We start from the raw sequence: 23,776 nt of genomic DNA, 5'->3' as shown, positions 1-23,776 counted from the left end.
ACTTCCTGTAAACGTCACAAGATGGAGACAAAGTCCACATGTTTTTCACAGCCTGCTCATTTTGAACACTGAACATTTGATTTCTGTCACTTATTTACATGCATATTATTGTTTGCTGCACAGGTTGATCAATAGTAGCACCTCTTAGCAGTTTATGATCAATATTTAAATACAGACTCTTCACAAAAACCTCATTCTGTCTGTCAGACATACTGTATGTCTGGTAATTTAGAGTTTAGTTTGTTTAAACTTTCATTGACCTTGAGAAAGAAGAACAAAATAATGACAACAAAATTATTATTATAGCTTTATCTTTGGACTTCAGGACTCAGACTCAGAGATACTTTTGTCATCTTTGAAGCACCAACTAGCCACTTCACAGCCAACTTGGTATTTTAAAGGGACAATTCATATTGTACGTCTTACCTGCTGCTAGCTCATCTACCACCACTGAGCGACCAAATGTTACAGCTCAGCAGAGGAGGACGCTATTAATGTTTACGTCTCAGGCTGCATTAGCACAAGGGTCTCGTCAGTGAGTAGATGCACACTCTCTCCTGCGCAGTGATACAGTTGGCGGGTGTAGTTCGGTAGAAAGAAAATAGTTCCTCCATGAAACTGCTCACAACAAGGTCGTTGGATTATCTTGAGTAACTGGATCATGATTTCTGGAAAGAGACATTGCTGTTGAGTTTTTCAGATGGTGTTTTTTAGCACCACAAGTGGAGTGCTATCCAGTCCCATTATATTAGACAGAAGGTAGACATCTCTACGGCTGATAACAACACTCTGCAACTCACACCAAAACAATCTAGACTGATAAATAGCACTACAGGTAAGAGGGAAAATATGTAGTCTTGATTTTTTGGGTGAACTGTCCCTTTAAAATAAAAATGAGGAAACACAGATCAGCTTAATCAATAAAAATCTGTTTGGAAATGAAACGATGAGCAGATTACGCTGAGTGCATTTTCTCAGCTGCAGTTAAATCCCTAAAATTGTCACTCAATTTTTATTCCGTTAACATTAAAAACTAACACGTGTTAATTTAGCTTGATAATAATAATGATTGATTTTATGAATAAACTTGTTACAGCTCAGTAAAGATCTGCACAACTGTTTTTTGTAGCCATAAACTAAACTGATTACTTGTGTCAGACAGATGTGTGATCAGTGCAGTCCACTTACTGCCTGTTAAATGTTTGTGCGTAAATGTTTAAAGGTAAAAATGTATTTTTCCAGAAATATAACTGAATATACTTCCTGGTGAATTTTACATGCTTTGCGTAGTTTTCAGTATTTACAGTAGTTTTAAGGTGTTTCCTCATGAAAATAAAGTGAAAAAGTTGTCGGTCTTCAGGACAGTTACTGGAATAGATGTGTGTGACCCCCATACAGAGACACAAACAACTGAAATCACAAGAAAGTACATGTACCCCAAGACTTTGATGTCAAAGTTCAGGCAGTGAGAAAAAGCCTTTTGATATTTAGTCCAGCTGCATGAAATGAACACAGTCATGCAGACATATGAGCAAAAAATATTTCCTGTCACAGTGGCTGAAAAATAAAAATGTTGTAAAAATGATTTAGTGTCAGCTTTGAAATATTTAGTCCTCCTCAGACTGACATACTGTCATCATATTTTGTGAACATTTCTGTTCAGTTTATAGTGAAACAAAACATGTGAAGTCTTTTCAAACATATTTTCTCTTTTATTTCATTTTTTAATTTGCCATAAAAACAACTGCCTATACAGGGAAATTGTGTTGTTCATTCTTAATCAGGAGGAAAATGCTTCACTCTGAAAACATCCTGAGACCATCTGCTTGTGACTGATGACATGGCAGCATTTCCTGCTGTTAAGAAATTGACTCTGCGTCAGATGTGAGTGAAAATGAAAGCAGATATTGTCGTTGTTGAACAGAGCTGAGACGCCATTACAGGGAGTGAGATCTCTGCTGGAAAACACACAGTTGGAGTTTATTAAGTGGAGAAGTGAAGAGACTAAAAGCTGGTGAGTCCTGCTATTACAATATTAATTTACAAATGGCTGAGAGAGCTGTTCTTGAAAGTTACCTGAGCTGCCATGTGTGTTCAGAGACTTTCAGAGATCCTGTGTCTCTGAGCTGCAACCACAGCTTCTGTTCAAGCTGCCTGCAGAAATTCTGGGAACAAGCTAAAAACAAAAACTGTCCCATTTGTAAAACAAAGTCCTTGACAGATGAGCCAGCATTAAATTTTACACTGAAGGAACTGGCTGACTCCTTTGCTGGGAGACAGAAGAATGATTCACCTGAGACAGAAAAAGAAAAGGAGAAAGAGGAGGTGGTGTGTGATAAACATCCTGACGTCTCTTATTGGTTTTGTGAGGATGAAGATAGAGCTGTGTGTCCTGTCTGTGAGTTTCCTCTCCACCAGAGTCACAAGGTGGTTCCTATAGAACAAGCAGTCAGTGAGCTGAAGGACCAGCTGAAATGTGACTTAAAGTCTCTGCAGGACAAGAGGGACAAATACAAACAAGTGGAGGAAACATACAATGAAGTGATTGAACACTCCAAGAAGCAGCTGTTGTCCACAGAGAGGCAGATCAGAGCAGAGTTCAACAAGCTCCAGCAGTTCCTGAAAGAGGAAGAGGAGTCCAGGCTGGCAGCTCTGAGGAGGGAAGAGGAGCAGAAGAGGAAGACTATCAGAAGAGAGATGAAGATGATTGAGGAGCAGATCTCCTCTCTGTCACACAGTATCTGTGCTGTTGAAGAAGAGCTGCAGAAACACGAGGTGCCATTCCTCAGCAGTTATAAAGCCACTCAGAGCAGAGCCAGAGTCCAGTGCTCACTGTCAGATCCACAGCTGGTCTCAGGAGCGCTGATAGATGTGGCCAAACACCTGGGCAACCTGTCCTTCAGAGTCTGGGAGAAGATGAAGGACAAGGTCCACTTCAGTCCTGTCATTCTGGACCCAAACACTGCAAACCCCTGGTTCTATCTGTCTGATGATCTGACCAGTGTGAGACGTGGAGACACAGAGCAGCAGCTTCCTGACAATCCAGAGAGAAACACTTACTATGTAAATGTTCTGGGCTCTGAGGGCTTCAGCTCAGGGAAACACAGCTGGGAGGTGGAGGTGGGAGACCATCCTCACTGGATTGTGGGTTTTGCCAAAGAGTCAGTTGACAGGAAGGGAGAGAACGATAGTACACCAGAGGATGGTATCTGGTGTTTAGTCTACTACAGTGGAAAATACTTTGATGGAGCTGGTGAGTCTGTCACAGTGAAGAAGAGTCTTCAGAGGATCAGAGTCCAGCTGGACTATGACAGGGGGGAGGTGTCCTTCTACGACCCTGAAGACATGACTCACATCTGCACTCACAGAGACACTTTCACTGAGAAACTCTTCCCATGGTTCAGTCTTGGATCAGCTGGTGATGCTAAAACTGCTGATATCAAAATGTGTCACAGTGAGATTTCTCTGTGATGTTCAGACATGTTGGTGTTAGTGAAGACTTTACTCTGACTTCACTGTTTGTCTCCATGTCATTGGGATAATTAAGACAATACACAGTTAATCCAGAAAGATGTGTTTCTAATACCCAAACTGCATTACATTATCAGGTGATGAACTTTCATGCAGGTACAAATCAAGGCTGATTTTTGAATGATATATTCTTTAACATGGTCATCAGCATCTTGTTTTGAGTCAGACAACACTGTATAGTAGTATCAGTCATCAGCTTTAGTTTGAGATATTATTGGAGTCTTTTATGAGGTAAATCAGTTTTGGATCTGTTATTTTATTCTGAGGAAACAAGTGGTTTCATTTCATTTTATTTTAAGTCAGTCTTGAATTCTTCATACTGTATGTGATATTTTTGTAGTGTATACATGGTCAGAAACATGAATGATGAATGACAATGTCCAGTTTGTGATCAACATTAATGAAACACCAGCAGTACAATTCACTTTAATATGTTTTCTGTATTGAATCAACTGTATCTTTATAAAATGTTCATCAGATGGATGCTGCTTCACATGATGTGTAATTAAATCACCAGCAGCTTTTATTCTGAATGATGTGTCTGAGGTTGTTTCCACTTACTTTACATACATCTGTCAAATAGTCATGTGACTAATTACAAGGAACAATAACCACAACCAGCTCACATGGACACATTTTACTTCCTGTAAACGTCACAAGATGGAGACAAAGTCCACATGTTGTTCACAGCCTGCTCATTTTGAACACTGAATGTTTGATTTCAGTCACTTATTTACATGCATATTATTGTTTGCTGCACAGGTTGATCAGTAGTAGCACCTCTTAGCAGTTTATGATCAATATTTAAATACATACTCTTCACAAAAACCTCATTCTGTCTGTCAGACATACTGTATGTCCAGAGTATCTAAGAAATCCATCACTGCTGTGGCTCCTGATGTTGTTGTTGCTTCATCAGGCACCAGTTTAGTCAAATCACCTCAAAGACATTATTCAGACTGAATTATATCTCAGACATGAGTCTTTTCAGCTCCACAGAGGTGACATTTATTTTGTGCTGCTGTACCATCATCATTAAAACTCTGTTGTACAAGATACAGATTTACACTGAATTTAAACACGTTTCATTTTATACAACTTTCTTTTTCATTCTTCCTTCTCTGCTTCTCTGACTGATTCATATTCTGCTGGTGTCACAGAAAAACTCAACTGCTCAATAAGACACATAACAGAAGTACAAACAGGGCAACATGAGTCTCTGTGTTAGTCCAGTTTTTCTTTCCTCCCACCAAACACTTTACAACACAAACATTTCACTGTTAAAATACAAAGCAGTGACATCATCATGACCGACACTAGCAACAGTGCGATCACATCAGTGGAGTGGTACTGAATCCAGGACATCTTGTAGGAGTGGGTCTTTAAGTGAGCAGCTCCCTTGTGTCTCATGACAAACTGGATCCAGAACATGGCTCGGTCCAGAGGCTTCATGGGCTGGTCTCTGTGCAGCCTGGAGAGCTCCTGCATCTTCTCCCTGTAGGACCTCATAAAGCACCGCCTTCACCGCCTCCAGGAAGTTGTCTGTGTTCAGCGTGCCAATGTCCAGCACTTTGGCAACGCCCCTGGCTGTCATCCTGAACAGGTTATCATCCTGGTCAAACATCAGAGGAAGGCAGATGATGGGAACTCCATGGTAGATGGCCTCTTGAAGTCCATTGGTGCCTCCGTGGGCCACAAACACTCTGGTCTTTGGGTGTCCTAAGAGGTCATTTTGGGGCAGCCAGTCCAGCAGCAAGGTGTTGTTGCCCAGGGTGGACGGTCTCTTCCCAGTATGTCTCCAAATGACCTTCTGAGGTAACTGAGCAAAATCATGTCGGCTTCTTACAGTGGAAAGATGTTGTTCAGTAGATTAACAGTGTGTGCAGCTTTTGTCTCACAGTCAGCAGCAGATGTGCACTTTTAATAGTTGTGTGACTGACGAGCCTCACACTGACTGTTGTACAACATGTTGCTCAAAGGTCGTCATTCAGAAGTGACTTTCTCTCTGAACAGACTCATGAAACAGATCACTGTCACTGCAGCTCTGACACCTCACTGCATTTATTGAAACAAGTGACCAAACAGAGACATGTTAGTGAGAGTTTGAAGAACATTTCTTAATGGTTACAAGAGACGTGCTGTCATGTTGGAACAGGATTGAACTGAAAACTGACCATGTAGCTGTATATTTAATAAATCCCAAACATTGAATCAAACAGGATGAAATAAACACAGTCACACTGATGTGTTAGCAGAACATGTTTCCTGTTAAGTGTTCCTGTTGGCTGGAAAACAACAATGTTGTTAAAGTGGTTCAGTGTCAGTCAGCCTCTCCTTGTTTCATGTTGAAGGTGTTTTTATGAGCTGTAAATGTTAAATAATTTGTGAAGTGGATACAAAACAAAAAACATGTTTAGACAATTGCTTTTTATTTTTGTTTGAATACATTTGCATGTGCAATTAATTTATACTGCACTGAATAAAGACTGCAATATTTACCTCTGAAAACATCCTGACACCGGGCGGCACGGTGGTGTGGTGGTTGGCACTCTCGCCTCACAGCAAGAGGGTTGCCGGTGTGATCCCGGGCGTGGAAGCCCTTCTGTGTGGAGTTTGCATGTTCTCCCCGTGTCAGCGTGGGTTCTCTCCGGGCACTCCGGCTTCCTCCCACAGTCCAAAGACATGCAGATTGGGGACTAGGTTAATTGGTAACTCTAAATTGTCCGTAGGTGTGAATGTGAGCGTGAATGGTTGTCTGTCTCTATGTGTCAGCCCTGCGATAGTCTGGCGACCTGTCCAGGGTGTACCCTGCCTCTCGCCCGATGTAGCTGGGATAGGCTCCAGCCCCCCCGCGACCCTCAAGAGGATGAAGCGGTTAGAAGATGAATGAATGAATGAACATCCTGACACCATCTGCTGGTGACTGAATGACATGGCTGCATTTCCTGCTGTTAATAATTCACCTTGTGACACAAGTGATGAAACTGAAAGTAGATTTTCACATTACTGATCAGAGCTGAGACGCCATTACAGGGAGTGAGATCTCTGCTGGAAAACACACAGTTGGAGTTTATTAAGTGAAGAGACTAAAAGCTGGTGAGTCCTGCTACTGAAAAATACATTTACAAATGGCTGAGAGAGCTCTCTTTGAAAGTTTCCTGAGCTGCCATGTGTGTTCAGAGACTTTCAGAGATCCTGTGTCTCTGAGCTGCAACCACAGCTTCTGTTCAAGCTGCCTGCAGAAATTCTGGGAACAAGCTAAAAACAAAAACTGTCCCATTTGTAAAAGAAAATCCTCAAAGGCTCATCCCTCAGTGAACTTTGCACTGAAGGAACTGGCTGACTCCTTTGCTGGGAGACAGAAAGCTGGATCATCTGAGACAGAAAAAGGAGAGAAGAAGGAGGTGGTGTGTAGTAAACATCAAGAGGAGCCTAGATTGTTCTGTATGGATGAAGATAGAGCTGTGTGTCCTGTCTGTGAGTTTTCTCTCCACCACGGTCACAAGGTGGTTCCTATAGAACAAGCAGTCAGTGAGCTGAAGGACCAGCTGAAATGTGACTTAAAGTCTCTGCAGGACAAGAGGGACAAATACAAACAAGTGGAGGAAACATACAATGAAGTGATTGAACACTCCAAGAAGCAGCTGTTGTCCACAGAGAGGCAGATCAGAGCAGAGTTCAACAAGCTCCAGCAGTTCCTGAAAGAGGAAGAGGAGTCCAGACTGGCAGCTCTGAGGGAGGAAGAGGAGCAGAAGAGGAAGACTCTCAGCAGAGAGATGAAGATGATTGGGGAGCAGATCTCCTCTCTGTCACACAGTATCTGTGCTGTTGAAGAAGAGCTGCAGAAACACGAGGTGCCATTCCTCAGCAGTTATAAAGCCACTCAGAGCAGAGCCAGAGTCCAGTGCTCACTGTCAGATCCACAGCTGGTCTCAGGAGCGCTGATAGATGTGGCCAAACACCTGGGCAACCTGTCCTTCAGAGTCTGGGAGAAGATGAAGGACAAGGTCCACTTCAGTCCTGTCATTCTGGACCCAAACACTGCAAGTCCCTGGCTCTATCTGTCTGATGATCTGACCAGTGTGAGAAATGGAGACGCAGAGCAGCAGCTTCCTGACAATCCAGAGAGACACACTTACTATGTAAATGTTCTGGGCTCTGAGGGCTTCAGCTCAGGGAAACACAGCTGGGAGGTGGAGGTGGGAGACCATCCTGTCTGGAATATTGGTTTGGCTAAAGAGTCAGCTGACAGGAAGGGAAAGACATCTGCTATACCAGAATATGGAATCTGGTGTTTAACACATGGTGATGGAGAATACATTGATGTTGTTGGTAAGACTGTCACAGTGAAGAAGAGTCTCCAGAGGATCAGAGTCCAGCTGGACTATGACAGGGGGGAGGTGTCCTTCTACGACCCTGAAGACATGACTCACATCTGCACTCACAGAGACACTTTCACTGAGAAACTCTTCCCATATTTCTTTATTGGATCAGCTGGTGATGCTAAAACTGCTGATATCAAAATGTGTCACACTGAGATTTCTCTGTGATGTTCAGACATGTTGGTGTTAGTGAAGACTTTACTCTGACTTCACTGTTTGTCTCCATGTCATTGGGATAATTAAGACAATACACAGTTAATCCAGAAAGATGTGTTTCTAATACCCAAACTGCATTACATTATCAGGTGATGAACTTTCATGCAGGTACAAATCAAGGCTGATTTTTGAATGATATATTCTTTAACATGGTCATCAGCATCTTGTTTTGAGTCAGATAACACTGTATAGTAGTATCAGTCATCAACTTTATTTTGAGATATTATTGGAGTCTTTTATGAGGTAAATCAGTTTTGGATCTGTTGTTTTATTCTGAGGAAACAAGTGGTTTCATTTCATTTTATTTTAAGTCAGTCTTTAATTCTTCATACTGTATGTGATATTTTTGTAGTGTATACATGGTGATTGTTTTTGCAGTTAAACTACTATAATTGTAACTCAAAAATTGTCATTCAACACTGTCAAGAGTTCATTTAATTTAGTAATAATGATTGACTTTATGAATAAATGTGAGTAAAAGTTTAAATAATATATCTGTCGATACAGTATAGCTGAAAGTATATGTATACGTATTCTTTCAGCTGTTGTATATAAGGTGCTGTTAAGTAGATGAACTTTAATGTCAGTGGTTGCTTCTTTTAGCATCATTATTACCTGAATATCTCTGATAACAATAATTATGTTTTATTGTCACTTTGTATGTCTCACTTCTGTTATTCCCCCTTCCCCAGGCCTCTTCATTGCCATTCTCTACCTTTCCACCATATGCCCTCAGACCCTCCCACCAATCCCAGTCACCTGACTCTCATTCACCTGCTCACCTGTTTCCACTTTCAGCCATCTAAACCTGAACCCCTGAACCTGATCCTGTGACATAGGCCTATATATTATTATGATCTGGCACCATCCTGGTAAATCTTATATACCCTCAGTAAGATCAGATACAGTATTTAGTGTTCAGTATTTACAGAAGTTGTGAGGGGTTTTACAATAAAAACTAAATGAAAGAGTTGCTGATTTTCAGGACTATTACAGCAATTGATTTGTATTTAAGAAGTGTTTATACTGTGAGGTCGTTTCATCTATAACAATGCATATTTTACAAATTAATAAGATGTTTGATGTCTAAAATCTTGATCATAAAAGTAACTACAGCTGTCATATTAAATGTAGTGGAGTAACAAGTACAATATTTCCCTCTGAAATGCAGTAGAACTGTGAACTTGCATAAAATACAAACACTCAAGTACCTCAGATTTGTACTAAAATAAGTGCACTTAGTCACACTGTATTCCTCCATTGTGTGCATCCTACATGAGTTGTGAGACATGTGTGGTATGTTGAGGCTTATTATCAGAATCAGACTCAGCTTTATTGGCTAAGTGTGTGTGCACATACAAGGAATTTGACTGCGGTAAACTTTGCTCTCAATGTACCAGTATTGACATTAAGTACTCAGAATTAGACAAAGAAAGTGGAGGTAGAACTAAAATAGACTAAATTCAAAATTAAATTAAGTTAAGTAATATGTACAAGCCCTAAATATACATGACATACACAAGTCTGAGAGGTAAATGGAGCTATTGTATGTTGTCAAGCACTGAGAAATAGAGCAAGCATGCAAGTGTTGTTTGACCTGCCACTCTGTGACTGTCAGGAGTTCATCAGAGCGACAGCCAGGGGGAAGAAAGTGTCTTTGTGACGGGTAGTTTTGGCCAACAGTGCCCTGTAGTGCCTACCGGAGGGGAGGAATTTAAACAGCTTGTGTCTGGGGTGTGAGGGGTCTGCAGAGATGTTCTGTTTCCTGACCCTTGACCAGTACAGATCCTGGATGGAGGGAAGACTGTGTGTTGCAGTCTGTTCCTGTCCAGTTTGGTGGCAGATCCAAACCTGACGGCGATGGACGTGCAAAGAACAGACTGGATTATATGGTGTAGAAAGTGATCAGCAGTTCCTGAGGGAGGTTGAGCTCCCTCTATGTGGGAGGTCCACCTCAGGTCCCTGGAGACTGTGGTACCTAGAAACCTGAAGGTGTCCACAGTAGACACTGTGCTGTAGAGGATGGTGAGGCGGGGCAGTGTCAGGGGGGGCTTCTCCTGAAGTCCACTGTCATCTCCATAGTCTTGAGCAGGTTCAGCTCCAGGTGGTTCTGACAGCACCAGAGGACCAGCTGCTCCACCTCCTGTCTGTATGAAGACTCATCACAATCCAGGATTAGACCGATGACAGTGGTGTTGTCTGCAAACTTCAGGAGTTTCACAGAAGGGTCCCCTGATGAGAACTTGTGTTTCTGTGCAATAACCTGCAATGCAGAACATCAGGAGAACAGAAGGGAATCCTTTGAGTTGATTTCAAGGTTTTTAGGAGAAACATCTTGACCTCCAGGTGATGCTCAATTTCTGAAGCAAATCAATTATAGTGACTACAAAGTGTGTGTGGACAAAGTAGTCATCTAAGTATTGATTCACATGAGAACTGTGAATATTACACTGAGCTCTACCTTTGGACACAGACACACAGATATTCCTGTAATCTTTGACGCAACCAGAAATTTGGTCCAAAACAAAAAAGCAAAACTTAGGAAACACTGAGGGCGGCTAACTCAATAACCAATTTGACCGTGGCAGCAGATTTTAATGGGTGTGTTTAGGGAGACGTTTCTGCAACAATGTATTCTGACAGGCGTTTATGATTGTGTGTCTGTCATATTTCAGGCAGACGTGATGTCTGATTGCTTTCATATTGTATTTTAAACATCTGTCACAACACAGTATGACCCAATTTCAGTATTTATTTTAAAGATGTCAGACGTCTGGTAAACACTGACAACAGACACAGTATTAAAGTTTAGTATTAACGGTAGTTTTGATTGGTTTTACAATGAAAATAAAGAAAATAGAAAAAAAAACAAAAATTTTCATAGTTCTCGATCTTCAAGACAATTCCTACAATAAATTTGTGTGATCCTGTGCAGACTATTCTCCCAGCTTTATAGAAAACAAAAGACCTGAAATCACATGGAAGTATCTGTACTATAAAACTTTGGTCTTTGTTTGACAGGCGTTTATTGCAGGACCTTTAAACTCAAAGAAAGTGAGAGCTGTTATCAGTAATAAACAGGGGCACTGAACAAATAAATGTTCCTTAGAATCTCTTTACATATAGATACACTGTACGTAGAGGAAACATACACATAATGTCATGAAGAAGTTTAATCTTAAAAGAGTTTTACATCACTGGTCTTTTTATTTTCAGTGTTTCCAAACATTTCTTTTCCTTCACTGTGTCACAGAATGTTTGTGTTGTTATGCTTTGAAAAAGAGGATCAGTTTTGGAGGGATATTAATCTTCACCTCTCTGTCAGTGTTACAGAAGAGATTTTTCACACTGCACAGACGGAAACACTTAAGTTAGATTAAGTTAAGTTAAATAATAGCTTCAGATCATGAAGGTGAGGTTGCAGAGTATCAGGTTCTACCTGCTGGTAATAAAAACAGGTTACTGTTTTTATTGCTGTAAATGATTAACTCATGAAATAGATTGGTGAAATCAATAGCAAAGTCTGACATTGTTGATATCTCAGTGCTCAGTCGAAGGATTTTATGCCACGAGTTGAAGAGTGATTCGATCTGGTGAGTCTTGCCTTATTTGGATAACACCTCAAATGGCTGAGAAAACAGCTCTTGTTGAAAGTTTCCTGAGCTGCCATGTGTGTTCAGAAACAAAAAAAAACACATTTAGACAATTGCTTTTTATTTTTGTTTGAATACATTTGCATGTGCAATTAATTTATACTGCACTGAATAAAGACTGCAATATTTACCTCTGAAAACATCCTGACACCATCTGCTGGTGACTGAATGACATGGCTGCATTTCCTGCTGTTAATAATTCACCTTGTGACACAAGTGATAAAACTGAAAGTAGATTTTGACATTACTGATCAGAGCTGAGACGCCATTACAGGGAGTGAGATCTCTGCTGGAAAACACACAGTTGGAGTTCATTAAGTGAAGAGACTAAAAGCTGGTGAGTCCTGCTACTGAAAAATACATTTACAAATGGCTGAGAAAACTGCTCTTGTTGAAAGTTTCCTGAGCTGCCATGTGTGTTCAGAGACTTTCAGAGATCCTGTGTCTCTGAGCTGCAACCACAGCTTCTGTTCAAGCTGCCTGCAGAAATTCTGGCAACAAGCTAAAAACAAAAACTGTCCCATTTGTAAAAGAAAATCCTCAAAGGCTGATCCATTAGTGAACTTTACACTGAAGGAACTGGCTGACTCCTTTGCTGGGAGACAGAAAGCTGGATCATCTGAGACAGAAAAAGGAGAGAAGAAGGAGGAGGTGGTGTGTAGTAAACATCAAGATGAGACTAAGTTGTTCTGTAAGGATGAAGATAGAGCTGTGTGTCCTGTCTGTGAGTTTTCTCTCCACCACGGTCACAAGGTGGTTCCTATAGAACAAGCAGTCAGTGAGCTGAAGGACCAGCTGAAATGTGACTTAAAGTCTCTGCAGGACAAGTTGGACAAATGCAAACAAGTGGAGGAAACATACAATGAAGTGATTCAACACTCCTATAAGCAGCTGTTGTCCACAGAGAGGCAGATCAGAGCAGAGTTCAACAAGCTCCAGCAGTTCCTGAGAGAGGAAGAGGAGTCCAGACTGGCAGCTCTGAGGGAGGAAGAGGAGCAGAAGAGGAAGACTATCAGCAGAGAGATGAAGATGATTGAGGAGCAGATCTCCTCTCTGTCACACAGTATCTGTGCTGTTGAAGAAGAGCTGCAGAAACACAAGGTGCCATTCCTCAGCAGTTATAAAGCCACTCAGAGCAGAGCCAGAGTCCAGTGCTCACTGTCAGATCCACAGCTGGTCTCAGGAGCGCTGATAGATGTGGCCAAACACCTGGGCAACCTGTCCTTCAGAGTCTGGGAGAAGATGAAGGACAAGGTCCACTTCAGTCCTGTCATTCTGGACCCAAACACTGCAGCCTACAGTCTCTATCTGTCTGATGATCTGACCAGTGTGAGACATGGAGACACAGAGCAGCAGCTTCCTGACAATCCAGAGAGACACACTGAGTATGCAGATGTTCTGGGCTCTGAGGGCTTCAGCTCAGGGAAACACAGCTGGGAGGTGGAGGTGGGAGACCATCCTGACTGGTTTGTGGGTTTGGCTAAAGAGTCAGTTGACAGGAAGGGAGAGATAGATAGTACACCAGAAGATGGAATCTGGGTTTTAAGGTCCTACAGTGGAAAATACACTAATGGAGCTGGTGAGACTGTCACAGTGAAGAAGAGTCTCCAGAGGATCAGAGTCCAGCTGGACTATGACAGGGGGGAGGTGTCCTTCTACAACCCTGAAGACATGACTCACATCTGCACTCACAGAGACACTTTCACTGAGAAACTCTTCCCATTTTTCAGTCTTGGATCAGCTGGTGATGCTAAAACTGCTGATATCAAAATGTGTCACAGTGAGATTTCTCTGTGATGTTCAGACATGTTGGTGTTAGTGAAGACTTTACTCTGACTTCACTGTTTGTCTCCATGTCATTGGGATAATTAAGACAATACACAGTTAATCCAGAAAGATGTGTTTCTAATACCCAAACTGCATTACATTATCAGGTGATGAACTTTCATGCAGGTACAAATCAAGGCTGATTTTTGAATGATATATTCTTTAACATGGTCATCAGCATCTTGTTTTGAGTCAGACAACACTGTATAGTAGTATCAGTCATCAGCTTTAGTTTGAGATATTATTGAAGTCTTTTATGAGGTAAATCAGTTTTGGATCTGTTATTTTATTCTGAGGAAACAAGTGGTTTCATTTCCTTTTATTTTAAGTCAGTCTTTAATTCTTCATACTGTATGTGATATTTTTGTAGTGTATACATGGTCAGAAACATGAATGATGAATGACAATGTCCAGTTTGTGATCAACATTAATGAAACACCAGCAGTACAATTCACTTTAATATGTTTTCTGTATTGAATCAACTGTATCTTTATAAAATGTTCATCAGATGGATGCTGCTTCACATGATGTGTAATTAAATCACCAGCAGCTTTTATTCTGAATGATGTGTCTGAGGTTGTTTCCACTTACTTTACATACATCTGTCAAATAGTCATGTGACTAATTACAAGGAACAATAATCACAACCAGCTCACATGGACACATTTTACTTCCTGTAAACGTCACAAGATGGAGACAAAGTCCACATGTTGTTCACAGCCTGCTCATTTTGAACACTGGACATCTGATTTCTGTCACTTATTTATATGCATGTTATTGTTTGCTGCACAGGTTGATCAGTAGTAGCACCTCTTAGCAGTTTCTGATCAATATTTAAATACATACTCTTCACAAAAACCTCATTCTGTCTGTCAGACATACTGTATGTCCAGAGTATCTGAGAAATCCATCACTGCTGTGGCTCCTGATGTTGTTGTTGCTTCATCAGGCACCAGTTTAGTCAAATCACCTCAAAGACATTATTCAGACTGAATTATATCTCAGACATGAGTCTTTTCAGCTCCAAAGAGATGACATTTATTTTGTGCTGCTGTACCATCATCATTAAAACTCTGTTGTACAAGATACAGATTTACACTGAATTTAAACACGTTTCATTTTATACAACTTTCTTTTTCATTCTTCCTTCTCTGCTTCTCTGACTGATTCATATTCTGCTGGTGTCACAGAAAAACTCAACTGCTCAATAAGACACATAACAGAAGTACAAACAGGGCAACATGAGTCTCTGTGTTAGTCCAGTTTTTCTTTCCTCCCACCAAACACTTTACAACACAAACATTTCACTGTTAAAATACAAAGCAGTGACATCATCATGACCGACACTAGCAACAGTGCGATCACATCAGTGGAGTGGTACTGAATCCAGGACATCTTGTAGGAGTGGGTCTTTAAGTGAGCAGCTCCCTTGTGTCTCATGACAAACTGGATCCAGAACATGGCTCGGTCCAGAGGCTTCATGGGCTGGTCTCTGTGCAGCCTGGAGAGCTCCTGCATCTTCTCCCTGTAGGACGCCTCATAAAGCACCGCCTTCACCGCCTCCAGGAAGTTGTCTGTGTTCAGCGTGCCAATGTCCAGCACTTTGGCAACGCCCCTGGCTGTCATCCTGAACAGGTTATCATCCTGGTCAAACATCAGAGGAAGGCAGATGATGGGAACTCCATGGTAGATGGCCTCTTGAAGTCCATTGGTGCCTCCGTGGGCCACAAACACTCTGGTCTTTGGGTGTCCTAAGAGGTCATTTTGGGGCAGCCAGTCCAGCAGCAAGGTGTTGTTGCCCAGGGTGGACGGTCTCTTCCCAGTATGTCTCCAAATGACCTTCTGAGGTAACTGAGCAAAATCATGTCGGCTTCTTACAGTGGAAAGATGTTGTTCAGTAGTGTGCAGCTTTGTCTCACAGTCAGCAGCAGATGTGCACTTTTAATAGTTGTGTGACTGAGCCTCACACTGACTGTTGTACAACATGTTGCTCAAAGGTCGTCATTCAGAAGTGACTTTCTCTCTGAACAGACTCATGAAACAGATCACTGTCACTGCAGCTCTGACACCTCACTGCATTTATTGAAACAAGTGACCAAACAGAGACATGTTAGTGAGAGTTTGAAGAACGTTTCTTAATGGTCACAAGAGACGTGCTGTCATGTTGGAACAGGACTGAACTGAAAACTGACCATGTAGCTGTATATTTAATAAATCCCAAACACTGAATCAAACAGGATGAAATAAACACAGTCACACTGATGTGTTAGCAGAACATGTTTCCTGTTAAGTGTTCCTGGTGGCTGAAAAACAACAATGTTGTTAAAGTGGTTCAGTGTCAGTCAGCCTCTCCTTGTTTCATGTTGAAGGTGTTTTTATGAGCTGTAAATGTTAAATAATTTGTTAAGTGGATACAAAACAAAAAACATGTTTAGACAATTGCTTTTTATTTTTGTTTGAATACATTTGCATGTCCACCACCCGCAGAGGGATCCAGAAGGGTTCGGTGCAATGTGGATTGGGCAGCAGACCGAGGCGGGGGCCTTGGCGGTCCGATCCTCGGTTACAGAAGTTGGCTCTTGGGACATGGAATGTCACCTCTCTGGCGGGGAAGGAGCCGGAGCTTGTGGAAGAGGTTGAGCGCTACTGGCTAGATATAGTCGGCCTCACCTCGACACATAGTTCCGGCTCTGGAACCCTAGTCCTTGAGAGGGGTTGGACTCTCTCCCTCGATGGAGTTGCTCCGGGTGAGAGGCGGAGGGCCGGGGTGGGCTTCCTGATAGCCCCCAGACTCTCTGCCTGTACGTTGGGGTTTACCCCGCTAGACGAAAGGGTTGCTTCCCTGTGCCTTCGGGTCGGGGAACGGGTCCTGACTGTTGTCTGTGCTTATGCACCGAACAACAGGTCAGAGTACCCACCCTTTTTGAGTCCCTGGGACGGGTGCTGGACAGTGCCCCGACCGGGGACTCCATTGTTCTGCTGGGGGACTTCAACGCTCACGTGGGCAATGACAGCAGGACCTGGAGGGGCGTGATTGGGAGGAACGGCCTGCCTGATCTGAACCCAAGTGGTGTTCAGTTATTGGACTTCTGTGTGGGTCGCAGTTTGGCCATAACTAACACCATGTTCAAACATAAGGATGTCCATCGGTGCACGTGGCACCAGGACAGCCTAGGTCGCAGGTCAGTGATCGACTTTGTAGTCGTATCATTTGACCTGCGGCCAGATGTTCTGGACACTCGGGTGAAGAGAGGAGCAGAGCTGTCAACTGATCACCACCTGGTGGTGAGTTGGATCAGATGGTGGGGGAAGACGCCGCGCAGACCTGGCAGGCCCAAACGAACAGTGAGGGTCTGCTGGGAACGCCTGGCGGAAGAACCTGTCCAGATGATCTTCAACTCCCACCTCCGGGAGAGCTTCGACCGCGTCCCGAGGGCAGAGGGGGACATTGAGTCCGAATGGGCCTTGTTCCGCTCTGCCATTGTCGAGGCGGTGGTTGTGAGCTGTGGCCGCAAGGCCGCTGGGGCCAGTCGCGGCGGTAATCCCCGAACCCGCTGGTGGACACCAGAGGTGAGGGGAGCCATCAGGCTGAAGAAGGAGGCCTACAGGGCAGGGTTGGTCTGTGGGTCTCCGGAAGCAGCTGACGGGTACCGGCGGGCCAAGCGGAGCGCAGCAGCGGCAGTCGTTGAGGCAAAAACTTGGGCGTGGGAGGAGTTCGGTGAGGCCATGGAGGAAGACTATCGATCGGCTCCAAAGAGGTTCTGGCAAACCGTCCGGCGCCTCAGGGGGTGAAGAAGAGTCTCCAGAGGATCAGAGTCCAGCTGGACTATGACAGGGGGGAGGTGTCCTTCTACAACCCTGAAGACATGACTCACATCTGCACTCACAGAGACACTTTCACTGAGAAACTCTTCCCATTTTTTGAAATTGGTCCGACTGGTGATGCTAAAACTGCTGATATCAAAATGTGTCACAGTGAGATTTCTCTGTGATGTTCAGACATGTTGGTGTTAGTGAAGACTTTACTCTGACTTCACTGTTTGTCTCCATGTCATTGGGATAATTAAGACAATACACAGTTAATCCAGAAAAATGTATTCGGTATTCAAATTGCATTACATCACCAGGTAATTAACTTTTATACATATACATTTATATATATTATAACTTATTTGCCTGGTTATCAACATCTTGTTTTTAATCAGATCACAATATAAAATACACTGTGTCCATTATACCCAGTACTTTGTTTCAAGTTGTTTGACTCTTTCTTTAATCGTCATCAGACAAATTTAATTTTTCAGATTTCTGGAACTTCTGATGAGATATTTCCATGTTGATCATGTTTTATTTTCAGTTTTGTACAGTTTACACAGAGTCTCAGTGACTCAAAACATATTCTGGCTCTGACTGATGGTTATTATTTTATTCTTCAGCATAACTGATTTGTTGTAAATACCTGTCTCCACTGTATGAAATGAATTGTGTGTAAATATTTTCTTTATCTTCATTTATCTTTTTCATGAAACCCATTGTAAAAACATGTAGACATAAATCATTGTTTTAATCTGAAACTTGTTTTTGATTTATTTCTATTTTGTTTAGCCAAAATCTCAAGATGATAACTTGATGGTAATTGTTTTTAAAAGAAATAGATGTAGAGTATAAATTATGTTAAAATGAAGTGTAATCCACAAGAAAATGTGCCACCTCTTGCTGAAACTGTATCATATTGTCGGAAGACAAACTTTCAATCCAGAGCCAGATCCAAAGCTTTGAAATATTTTGGTTATCAGCATCTTGTTTTGAGGCATTATGTACACAATATGTGACCACATGGACACATTTTACTTCCTGTAAACGTCACAAGATGGAGACAAAGTCCACATGTTGTTCACAGCCTGCTCATTTTGAACACTGGACATCTGATTTCTGTCACTTATTTATATGCATGTTATTGTTTGCTGCACAGGTTGATCAATAGTAGCACCTCTTAGCAGTTTCTGATCAATATTTAAATACATACTCTTCACAAAAACCTCATTCTGTCTGTCAGACATACTGTATGTCCAGAGTATCTGAGAAATCCATCACTGCTGTGGCTCCTGATGTTGTTGTTGCTTCATCAGGCACCAGTTTAGTCAAATCACCTCAAAGACATTATTCAAACTGAATTATATGTCAGACATGAGTCTTTTCAGCTCCACAGAGGTGACATTTATTTTTTGCTGCTGTACCATCATCATTAAAACTCTGTTGTACAAGATACAGATTTACACTGAATTTAAACTTGAGTTTGAGGCAACATGAGTCTCTGTGTTAGTCCAGTTTTTCTTTCCTCCCACCAAACACTTTACAACACAAACATTTCACTGTTAAAATACAAAGCAGTGACATCATCATGACCGACACTAGCAACAGTGCGATCACATCAATGGAGTGGTACTGAATCCAGGACATCTTGTAGGAGTGGGTCTTTAAGTGAGCAGCTCCCTTGTGTCTCATGACAAACTGGATCCAGAACATGGCTCGGTCCAGAGGCTTCATGGGCTGGTCTCTGTGCAGCCTGGAGAGCTCCTGCATCTTCTCCCTGTAGGACGCCTCATAAAGCACCGCCTTCACCGCCTCCAGGAAGTTGTCTGTGTTCAGCGTGCCAATGTCCAGCACTTTGGCAACGCCCCTGGCTGTCATCCTGAACAGGTTATCATCCTGGTCAAACATCAGAGGAAGGCCGACGATGGGAACTCCATGGTAGATGGCCTCTTGAAGTCCATTGGTGCCTCCGTGGGCCACAAACACTCTGGTCTTTGGGTGTCCTAAGAGGTCGTTCTGGGGCAGCCAGTCCAGCAGCAAGGTGTTGTTGCCCAGGGTGGACGGTCTCTTCCCAGTATGTCTCCAAATGACCTTCTGAGGTAACTGAGCAAAAGCAGCAGCCACATGTTCTGCTATATCCTCAGGAAGAGTCCCCACCAAGGTCCCCAAGCTCATAATAATGACTCCATGGTCTGCAGAGTTCTGGACAAAGTCCTCCAGATGTTGAGGAAGTGGTTTCGAGGGTTTGCACTGAAACCCGCCCATGTAGACAACATTGGGCATGGTGGGACGAGGGAACTCAAAGGTAAAGTCAGTTCTCATCAACCAAATATCTGCTGCCTGAACAAGGTCATTATACTGGACGTCAGAACCAAAATGACGGTGGACAAACGTTGTGTAGAGAGGCTCTTGGATTATCAGCTGGTTATTAAGCACTATTAAGGCATACAAAATATTTTTCAACTTTTGCCAAAAAGTCATCTTATCACTCACTTCAGCACCTGGTATGGGAACATATGAGAGCGGTGAGGGGGCAACTGTGTAATGTCCGTCAGCAATAATCGTCCATCGTACATTGAAGACCAGAGGCAGACCCAACCGATGAGCCAGAAGAACCCCTCCACCGAAGCAGGGGTCAGTCAGAACAACATTGTACTTGGCCTCTTGGAAGAACTGCATCACTTCAGCATCCTCAAATATCTCTTGCATTTTATCAACCACAGATTTGTGAGTATGATGCATCACTGTCAAAAACTCCTCTCCAGCTTTAAGAAAAGCTGCAGTTGAATTATGGAAGTCACGCCGGAGCTGCACCATTTTTGTTGCTAACTGAGTCATGTTTTTCTCGTCGAATCCAATACTGATATCGAGGGTGACTGACTGGTAGTAATGAGACTCTGCTGTGATGTACCAGCTGGTTTTGGACCGGATTACTGTGATGTTGTGACCTCTGGAGTGGAGCTCTTGGATGAGGACCTTCATGTTGACCCAGTGGCTTCCATCCACAGGGAAGACGAGGACTTTCCCTCCATCAGCACTGGGAAGAGAGCAGAGCAGTGCTGCCAGTGTCACCAGTCTCAACTGGGTCATCTCTGAGGTGAAACTGGAAACATGAAATTGGATTGTGGGTCAGAATAGACAGTAAAGCATGCTGCAATGCATACTGCAAAATCGGTGCAGTAGAACATCCTGGTATTTTTGACATACTATGTATTGGGCCATACAGTACTACTTTCTGGCATTCTAATATTTTATGAGACAAACCATGTTAAAGGAACCCACTTCTATATGTGCATGTACCTCAGCAACTCTTGCATTTCCTCTGCAGAGAGATCCAACAATAAAACATCAGTGTGGGCTTCTGTACATGTTGGGACACATGCAGTCTGAAGGGCTGAAGTGTTAAAGGGATAGTTCAGACTTTTTGAAGTGTGGTTGTGTGGGGTACTTATGCATAGTCAGTGTATTATGTACAGTAGACGTCAATCGAAATCCCCCAAGTTTGGAGAAGCATGCTGGAGTTCGACACAGAAGCAACTACTGCTGTGGAGGGGTCAGCAATAAAAGGTATTTTAGCCAGCTGAACAAAAGTCCAAGCAGTCCACCTAAAAAAAAAATTAATAGTGATTTAAGCGTGCGCTTTATTTGAAATATTTTCACGTCTTTTCCTTGCCATTAGATAGCCCTTGACAATAGGGAACAAAAGGCGTTATATTACCCTCTTGAAGGCCAGACACCATTTAGAAAACATGTTTGTGTTAGACTATTGCGTTTGAAAGGGTTAGTTCAGATTCACAAAAATGACACAATAAGACAAACTAACTAACTGACCGAGGCAGTGTTAGACCACCAGCTTTGGTGTTCAGAGATGTTAAAACATTCCTTTTCTAATTGGAGAGTGGAGGCTTTGACGAGAGCATCGATGGGGAACTGAAGCTGTAAATGGCTTCCACGTTGGAAGGGCTGTCTGCAGCAATGTAAAACTGTGAAAATATTCTCAGTATGATGTACAGTTAAACTGTTCTTGGCTTTTTTTAAGTGGGACTGTTTTAAATGGCTTTAGTTTTGTTGGTGACCCCCATCCACACAAGTACACTGACTATGGATAAGTACCTCATACATACCACTTAAAAGGTTTTAAACTATCCCTTTAAATGCTCATCAACAAACTCAGTTTACATTTTCTTGTTAATAAAGTTCAGTGACAACATCTTGATTCAGTGACAATAGTTCATGTTGTACTTACAGTGGCCAGGTGTTGTTCAGTACACTGACAGCGTTTGTCTCAGAGCTGGCAGCAGATCAGCACTTTTGGCTGCTGTGTGACTGCCGAGCCTTATGCTGACTGTTGTGCAACACGCTGGTCAAAGGCAAAGTTCACACAGTTGTTTAGAGGTCATTTTATCAGAGCAGAAGGAAGCTGCGACATTTCAGTGCATTTACAGTTTGACATATGACTTTGAATGATATTTCCTGATGGTTGTGAGAGACATGCTGCCAGGATGCAGAAGCTGCACGAAATCAAATAACTCAAAAGACTTTACAGTTTTCACCTCTTATTCCTCTGTGGGAGATAGATGTTAATCATGTGTTGTAACGTTTATAGAAAAAAAAGATACTAAACGACTTCTGTGCATGTCTACTTCTGATATTTTATCACTGTTTTTGTCTCTGTTAGTTTTATGCTTTGTGTGCACTCCAGGAAGAGAAACTGCTACAAGAATGAATTATTTTCAGGGGTTTTATTGTGTCCTAGGTTTTACAAGCTGAAACCACAAGTTATTATTATAAGATATTTTTATTCATTAACAGTTTTAGGCTAAAGACATTCCACTCTCTTATTTTAATAGATCCACCTCAGTACTATCTTTGCATTGTCATATCGATAAAATTGAAACCACGTTTAGACACTGACAGAACATTTATGTCCATCCAGTCATTTTCATTATGCAGGGCCAGGTCGCAGGGACAGCAAGCTGAGCAAGGAACATCCCTCTCCCCAACAGTGCTTTCCAGCTCCTCCTGAGGGGTTCCCAGGTTCGATGATAAATATAAATCCTCCAGCATGCTGTGTGTCTGCCCTGTGGCCTCCTGCCAGTTGGACATGCCTGGAAAACCTCTCATAGGAGGCACCAACGAGGCATCCTTGTCAGATATCCAAACAACCCGGTGGTGGTCCTACTCCTAGCTTCCTCCGGACGTTCCCAGTTCACCCTCACGACGTTGTCTCTGCTGAGTTAACTCACATGTAGAATGATTTAGTCCTCCTTTGCATCTTTTGTTTAGGGAAATGGCCTCTTTAACCCTTTGAAACCTGGAGCAACATCAGTTTTCTTCTGCTTTATTTCAGATGCCTTTCTTTAACCTTTGAACCCTGAATAAGTTATTTCTTTCAAAAATGTGGGGAAAAGGGCAAAGAGCAACTTGGTAAGAAATGTCCCACAAATTGCAAACAAATGAAAGATTTAGAAAATCATTATTATTATTTATTTATTTTTTTTTAAAGGGGGAAAGGAAAAATCTGTAGAATAATTATGTTTATAATTATTGTTATGACATATTTACAATTATGGCACATAATTTTTAAGCACTTTTTCCAGGTCATTTTCTTGTTTGTTCTCTTTTTACCAATTTCTTGCAGATTTCATTGTCATTTCCTCTTTCATTGCTCATTGCCTTCTGCCCATGTTTTTGAAAGAGATCAATCCAATTTGCTCTTGTATTAAAGGGTTAAATGTGCATGTAATACCTATTCATGTCAGTGATAAATTCATTCCTCTGTTCATTTTAATTGTAATCATTCTGGACTTTAACAGGACGTGTTTCAGCAAGATTTCTGCTCATGTTTAAAACTTTCTGCACATTCAAAACATATCCAACAAATCTTTCTTGAGAATAAAGTTGCAGTATTTTAAGAATAAGATTAAATATTACGAGTATAAACCCCTAATCTAAATAAAATCAAGTCATAATGTTGGAGCTCTACAGTTTGCACAGGTAATATGGTGGTCGTATCCCCCTTATAGCGTCTGACAAACACATTTATGTAACGCAGCTGCTGATTGGGTAACACCTTTGACACACATAAGAAACGAAAGAAAACGTACCTCAAAACATAAACCCGCTGCACACCTTTTCGAAGAAACGTCGTTTAATCAAAGTGGATATAATAAACTTACAACCAACTTTAAACTTTTGCAGTTTCCTTGCGTTTAACCCGGAAACCGTAGCAAACGATGCACACCGTTTTCAGATTTCAGATTATTGCAATCTGTTTTTCTTCCACCTCTGGTGGCATTGTTCTTTTTTTAAATATAAAAATTCAGCAATATATTTTCAAAAAGTTTTTCAATC

General features: G+C 42.0%; 5 protein-coding genes and 1 pseudogene across 6 annotated transcripts; 3 read left to right on the top strand and 3 right to left on the bottom strand.

The window, feature by feature from the left end:
• Nucleotides 1-1,886: 1,886 nt before the first annotated feature.
• On the top strand, nt 1,887-9,120 carry LOC125890103 (zinc-binding protein A33-like). Its single transcript, XM_049578579.1, has 2 exons — nt 1,887-3,762; nt 8,373-9,120. The coding sequence occupies exon 1, from the start codon at nt 2,047-2,049 to the stop codon at nt 3,469-3,471; it is 1,425 nt and encodes a 474-aa protein (XP_049434536.1). The 5' UTR covers nt 1,887-2,046; the 3' UTR covers nt 3,472-3,762; nt 8,373-9,120.
• Nucleotides 4,734-6,042, bottom strand: LOC125889681 (UDP-glucuronosyltransferase 2B15-like; annotated as a pseudogene).
• Nucleotides 6,554-8,462, top strand: LOC125890106 (E3 ubiquitin-protein ligase TRIM35-like). Its single transcript, XM_049578583.1, has one exon. It carries the CDS (start codon nt 6,660-6,662, stop codon nt 8,079-8,081), a length of 1,422 nt encoding a protein of 473 aa, XP_049434540.1. The 5' UTR covers nt 6,554-6,659; the 3' UTR covers nt 8,082-8,462.
• A 2,923-nt stretch (nt 9,121-12,043) lies between the features above and the next one.
• Nucleotides 12,044-13,883, top strand: LOC125890102 (nuclear factor 7, brain-like). The gene has a single exon (XM_049578577.1). The coding sequence runs from the start codon at nt 12,152-12,154 to the stop codon at nt 13,577-13,579; it is 1,428 nt and encodes a 475-aa protein (XP_049434534.1). The 5' UTR covers nt 12,044-12,151; the 3' UTR covers nt 13,580-13,883.
• Nucleotides 13,884-14,841: 958 nt separating this feature from the next.
• LOC125889680 (UDP-glucuronosyltransferase 2B15-like) lies at nt 14,842-17,612 on the bottom strand. Its single transcript, XM_049577724.1, has 3 exons — nt 17,584-17,612; nt 17,380-17,467; nt 14,842-15,460 (listed from the first exon to the last, which is right to left on the bottom strand). The coding sequence occupies exons 1-3, from the start codon at nt 17,610-17,612 to the stop codon at nt 14,864-14,866; spliced, it is 714 nt and encodes a 237-aa protein (XP_049433681.1). The 3' UTR covers nt 14,842-14,863.
• Nucleotides 17,613-18,841: 1,229 nt separating this feature from the next.
• Nucleotides 18,842-23,620, bottom strand: LOC125890088 (UDP-glucuronosyltransferase 2A2-like). Of its 2 annotated transcripts, XM_049578544.1 has the most exons (4): nt 23,530-23,620; nt 21,669-21,782; nt 20,705-20,744; nt 18,842-20,525 (listed from the first exon to the last, which is right to left on the bottom strand). In XM_049578544.1, exon 4 carries the CDS (start codon nt 20,510-20,512, stop codon nt 18,929-18,931), a length of 1,584 nt encoding a protein of 527 aa, XP_049434501.1. In that variant the 5' UTR covers nt 20,513-20,525; nt 20,705-20,744; nt 21,669-21,782; nt 23,530-23,620; the 3' UTR covers nt 18,842-18,928. The 2 variants fall into 2 exon arrangements, with proteins under 2 accessions (XP_049434501.1, XP_049434500.1); XM_049578543.1 differs by lacking the exon at nt 20,705-20,744.
• Nucleotides 23,621-23,776: the final 156 nt, after the last annotated feature.

Source organism: Epinephelus fuscoguttatus, linkage group LG6, assembly GCF_011397635.1.
Source record: "Epinephelus fuscoguttatus linkage group LG6, E.fuscoguttatus.final_Chr_v1".
Lineage (NCBI taxonomy): Eukaryota > Metazoa > Chordata > Actinopteri > Perciformes > Serranidae > Epinephelus > Epinephelus fuscoguttatus.
Note: the sequence above shows the minus strand (reverse complement) of the source record. Positions and strands in the feature narration are given on the sequence as shown.